The sequence below is a fragment of the Medicago truncatula genome, chromosome 4 (genome assembly GCF_003473485.1).
Source record: "Medicago truncatula cultivar Jemalong A17 chromosome 4, MtrunA17r5.0-ANR, whole genome shotgun sequence".
NCBI classification, from domain to species: Eukaryota; Viridiplantae; Streptophyta; class Magnoliopsida; order Fabales; family Fabaceae; genus Medicago; species Medicago truncatula.
The window spans coordinates 47,698,919-47,704,574 of record NC_053045.1 but is presented as its reverse complement, the minus strand read 5'-3'; the positions used below and the strand labels follow the sequence as shown (position 1 = coordinate 47,704,574).

At 36.3% G+C, this 5,656-nt stretch overlaps 1 protein-coding gene across 2 annotated transcripts; it reads left to right on the top strand.

The window, feature by feature from the left end:
* Window positions 1-178: 178 nt before the first annotated feature.
* Window positions 179-5,305, top strand: LOC11409303 (ribonuclease III domain-containing protein RNC1, chloroplastic). Of its 2 annotated transcripts, XM_003608418.4 has the most exons (5): window positions 179-1,103; window positions 2,858-3,059; window positions 3,290-3,490; window positions 4,502-4,588; window positions 4,769-5,305. In XM_003608418.4, exons 1-5 carry the CDS (start codon window positions 346-348, stop codon window positions 5,111-5,113), a joined length of 1,593 nt encoding a protein of 530 aa, XP_003608466.1. In that variant the 5' UTR covers window positions 179-345; the 3' UTR covers window positions 5,114-5,305. The 2 variants fall into 2 exon arrangements, with proteins under 2 accessions (XP_003608466.1, XP_024636899.1); XM_024781131.2 differs by lacking the exon at window positions 179-1,103 and having other exon boundaries at window positions 2,913-3,059; window positions 3,300-3,490.
* Window positions 5,306-5,656: the final 351 nt, after the last annotated feature.

The window sequence follows — 5,656 nt, the reverse complement described above, 5'->3', positions numbered from 1 at the left end:
GCAGTTAACTACCGAGGTTTTCCTCGGCAGTTAACTGCTGCCGGTTTCCTAAAAACTTCGGCAGTTTACTACCGAAGGACATTTCCGTAACTTACTCGTGTGGCACAGCCATATGTGGGAAGAGCAATTCTCAACTATAAAAGTGGTTATATAAAGATAAAGATATAGGATAGAAAAACACAATAAAGCTGTTTCACGACGCATCATGTTCACCACAGTTGGTGGCTTGGGTTGTGCCACGCATATCTCATCCAACCGTGGGAAACCCAAAAAATCAATTTTGTTAATGAATCAAGTTAACAACAAAAAAACTGTCTTAACGTTCATCTCTCAATATTCACCATAATGAACCTATCTTCCCCAAAACCACACTCATTCTCATTCTCATTCTCAACCTCAATCTCTCAAAACCCAATTCAATTCCCCACCAACAAAACCATAACACCCCAAAAAACCCTCCACATTTATGCACTAACCACAAACCCACTTCCTCCCAACAGTCCTCAACGACTTCTCAAAGAACTCGAACAGCACAAAAACAAAACACACTCACCAAACAAAAAAACACCACCAAGAACCACAATTCTAAAACCACCCCTCCGAAACAAAAACCTCATCAACAGTCCTCAACTAACCCTATCCACATTCCCCCTTTTAAGCTCATGCCTCCCCCACGCGCCACTCAAAACCACAGACAGCGCGTGGATGGAAACCCACTTGTTAGAAGTGAAACAAGCGTTAGGTTACCCTCTCCAACCCTTTGATGAAATGCTTGGTGAAGAAGATAACCCTGCTAAGCAATTTGATACGCTGTTGTATTTGGCGTTTCAGCATCCCACTTGCCGGGGGAAGGGGAGGCACGTGAGGTCTGCGCATTCAAGGTTGTTTTTTTTGGGGCAGTATGTGATTGAGCTTGCGTTAGGGGAGTTTTTCTTGCAGAGGTATCCGAGGGAGGCGGTGGGGCCGATGAGGGAGAGGGTTTTTGGATTGGTGGGGAAGCATAGGTTGCCTAAGTGGATTAAAAATGCTAGCTTGCATGGTTTGGTTTTTCCTAATGTTGATATGGATAAGTTGGTTAGGAAAGAGAGGGAGCAAATTGCTAAGTAAGTTAGCGAACTGTTAATTTAACTAGTTATTTGTTAATGCAATGTGCTTCTTATAATTAGTTTATTAATGATTGTCAATTTTGTTTAATGTCTGTATGCGTGTGCAAAGGGTGCGTTTGATTTGCAAAACAGTAAGTAAGTACCGTACAAACTAGTACTAGATAGGACCAAACAGTACCAGGCATGGCAATGGGGTGGGGTGGAGACGGATTTTACTTTCCCGTCCCCATACCCTACTCTCATATACTTACCTGTTACAGTACAGAGAGAATATATTTTATGTTGGAAAATAAAAAGGGTATTTTGGTATTTTTGATAGTCTATATGTCGGACAAAAAGTTGTCTCTGGTTTAGGAGGGAAATAATTCTTGTTTTTGTCCACTGCCTTCTAGCTATTTTATTAGTCCCATGACCAGCTTCTAAATCAAGCAGGGACAAAAAAGTTGTCCAATCTCATGTTTTTTTTTTTAGTAAATCAAACAGTTTTAAATAAAGGGATGTGGTAAAGATTGCAGTTTTTGTAGTCATGTTGCGATCTTTGATGTTGCAAATAATTGGAGTCAAATGTGGTTGATGCGGTCTCAATCTTGGTTGTGGCAATAACAAAAATCATGATGACGTAACTTATATTGCGCATGCAGACCTCTATTTAAAACCCTGGTTGTGTGTTTGAATTGTTGAATGCGAACTATGCTTATATGTTTTTTTATGGACCTTTTGATTTTGACATGTCATGTTTGCTATCGTTTGATCCATATGGCCATTATTGCTTTGTGTTTTTAAATTATTGTGGGTAGTTGTCTCTGCTTATCTGGAAGAAAGCCTTTGATGTTTTGAATTGTAGTAGAATGCCATTATATACAAATATGCTTGAATCCAAGGGAGTCAAACAAAATAAAGAAATTGATGATATGAATTTGTCCACATATTTTAGGGGGGTTTGTTGTCGCGTATTTGCTATTTTCTTATCGTATGGGGAGGATTTTGACATGGGGCCGTCTTGGTTGGAGTCACCTGACTGGCTGGACAAACTGAATTGATTGATATGATCATAGGATTAATACTTTCTGTTTTTATTTGCTTGTAAGTTTCTGGTTGTTCTTCCTTGGTATTCTTTTGAGCAATGGAGACTTTGGATTTGAGAATTATGTTGATGTTATTCTGCTTCAAACTGAATAAGCTTGACTAACTGTAAAATTTGGATATACATCCTTATTCATCGGGGTCTGCTCTCTGGCTCTAATTGTGTTTTTTCCATGTGTCTTATCCTCCATTATATTTGCCATGAAATTTTTATATCAGATTGTGAGTAATTCTGAGATCAATGATCCCATCTTGTTTTGAAGAGCAAGTTGTTATGATTCACAAATTGTAAATGATTAAATATGGATTTAGGGAAGATAAAAATATTGATGATCTTAATCAATTTACTGTCAAACTGATAGAAACCAACTGGTATTACTAGAGAAAATAGGGATAATCCCCAAATTACAATAGAATTCCTAGAGTGTTCGAGAGACTCTAGACTCTCCCAATGATAAGATATTGATCACTCCTGATCTCTCTTTCCCTATTTTATAGGCCACATGCCTTATTATGTTTATTAACTAACTAACCAACTTAACATTCCTCTCACAAACTAACTTATCACGAACTATCTTAATCTATGGAGTTGGTCTCCCATGATATGTATCTGAAATGTAATTTTCACATACTATCTAAATATTTGTCATTGTATGTACATTTGGCAGGTCTGTCTTTTGGGCCTTGTTTGGGGCAATCTATCTGTGTTTTGGTATGCCGGAAGTGTATCGTATTCTTTTTGAAGTTTTTGGAATGGATCCAGATGCTGAGGAATGCCAGCCCAGATTGCGGAAGCAACTTGAAGACATAGATCATGTATCTGCTGAATTTGAAGGCAAGCTAAGCTGGCAAGATATGGTTGCCTATAAGGCAAGTGCTACACATATGTCATAGCATTATTGGTTTTTTCTCCTACAAAACGTTAGCAAAAATCTAAATATAAAGCTCATGCCATTGTGGTCAAACTTAATCTTGCTTCATTATACATCCGATTTTGTTTCTCTCTCTTTTACCAAATATGCATGAGAAGTTCATTCCCTACAACATAATTTGTTTATGATATTATTAGAAAAGCAATGTACTTACTGTTCTCCATTCAGCCTCCTGCAGATGCCCTTTTTGCACATCCACGGCTGTTCAGAGCTTGTATTCCCCCAGGAATGCATCGGTTTAGAGGAAATGTATGGGATTATGATAGCAGACCCCGGGTTATGCAAATCCTTGGTTATCCATTAGAAATGACAGATAGAATTCCAGAAATTACTGAAGCTCGGAATGTAGAGCTTGGACTTGGTTTGCAGGTAGCAATGATGCCTCTCATTCTTCTTTACCTTTTTTCCTATCTGTTAGGTTTGGGTATATGTATACCTATGAATACTTCGATGCATCTCTGAGCAAGAAATTACCATGTTTCTACTGCTTTCCCATCTTGGAATTCAGTATGTGAATAATATCGTATTGAAGTTGTTTAATGTCGGTTGAAGTTTTCCAGAAGCACAGATTTTATTAAAGATGTAGTTTAGTTATTGATTCTGTGGAAACTTGGAAAGCTAAATCTAAAATAGTAGAAAATACTCAAGTTATCAGTACCACACAGTCAATGATAGATATTTTATGTTGTTGGTATCATTTTTGTACCCATTTTAGGTATTTCTCTTCTGTATTTGGTTTATGTAAGCACATTTCACCTCATTACAACAAAGACACGCCTTAAAACCACCCAAATATTTTGCATGTTGGTAGTTTTCAACAATCAAATTAAAAGCCTTTTTTCACTTGGTGGGATCATATGCATGGATCAAACGATAACATAATATCTTATCGATAATCATGTCTAAAGAAAAATAATTGAAATCTACAACCTTTTTAGGGGTTTGACCCATAGCTTTTCCATGTCTTCCACTATTGTTTACTATTGGACTTGGACTACCCTCCATTAGTCCATTGATACCCTCCCTACTAGAGTTTTTGTATGTCGTTTTCTAACACGTAAGACAGAAAATTTCATTAACTTCTTCACACTAGCTGCTACCTTGACTTCCTTTCTAACTTATTCATTCTTAATCCTATCATGTCTTGTGTCTACTCGTCATATTTTTTTTTTTACATTAAGCTTATTTTCTTGTTTGCTCTTTACTTCACTCCTCAATGTTCATTATACAAGCATGTCAATGGTTTAATTGGTATTCATTATATTTTATACCTTTTATCTAATTTCCGTGTCACTTTCAATAGAAGATGGTCAGCAGATCTGATCGAAAGTTACTCTAGGTTCTGTTCTGAATTCTGATAACCAATTTCTTGTTTTGCAGCTATGTTTCTTGCATCCATCAAATTACAAATTTGATCATCCTCGATTTTGCTACGAGAGATTAGAATACCTTGGTCAAAAGATAGCGGTAGACTCTTTATGTTTCTTGTCTATTCTACTATTTGATTGCATTTTTGGAATGAATGACACTCTTGTTTCATCTATAAGACGTATACCATATGCTAAAATTTGCCCTCCTCTCTTATTCATTGCCTACGTTATAAATTTGTTTATCCATTAATTTATTTATTTTGGGTATTTTGTTAAGGATTTGGTGATGGCTGAAAGATTGTTGATGAAGCATTTAGATGCTCCGGGTTATTGGTTACAAGAAAAGCACCGCCGCACTCTTATGAACAGGTATTGTGGAATGTATTTGAGGGCCAAACAACTCCACCGTTTTATTATATACTCCGACAAGGTTCGAAGTTCGTATGAGCGCAGTCACAGACTGAGAAACCCGGCCACGGTATCTGTTCAACAAGCCCTTCACGGGCTTTCGTATGCTGTTTATGGGAAACGTGATGTGAGACGTCTAATGTTTGAGGTTTTTGATGTTGAGCAAATTCAGCCTAAAAGAAATATATATGTAAAGAGACAGTCTCATTCATGAACTTTCCTTTCTGCCATACCCTTTTTTCTTCTTCCTTTACATCTTTCTCTTCTGTTTTTTACCCTCTTGGTTTAGGTTATCAACTTAATGGTCAGGTAGGTGAATATAGAATGCAAAATACCTTGTACTTGTATATTTATAACAAAAATGAGGTTGAAAATTTTAACGTAACTCTTTACTTTGCTCATTCAATTACTCTTCTTGTCACTATGAACTAGGGCATAGTGCTCTTGTCTTACTCTTGGAGTATTGTAATGTTGACAATTTGGAGTGATAGTTTAGAGATAAAATTGAAGTTGATTCTAAAAAGTACTACTACACATGGTTTATTTTTTATTGGAGTTTGTTTAGAATTGTTGTTATTTTTAAAAGAATAAAAAGACTTGTGTGTTTGTGATCTGTCAGTTTGTTGAAGTAACTCCCAAATAATTATTGTGCTAACTTGATTCAAGATCAATTATGAGATTATGATTTATCATTAATGTAAATTTGTTTAATATACTAAATGCATTTTTGTTTGTTTTATTTTATTTTTGTTCGACA

Bases quoted from the DNA above. Each gene is read 5' to 3' on its own strand.
- LOC11409303 (XM_003608418.4), top strand. From the start codon at position 346: ATGAACCTATCTTCCCCAAAACCACACTCATTCTCATTCTCATTCTCA. The intron at 1,104-2,857 runs GTAAGTTAGCGA...TACATTTGGCAG, and splicing joins GAGAGGGAGCAAATTGCTAA to GTCTGTCTTTTGGGCCTTGT. The intron at 3,060-3,289 runs GCAAGTGCTACA...TTCTCCATTCAG, and splicing joins AAGATATGGTTGCCTATAAG to CCTCCTGCAGATGCCCTTTT.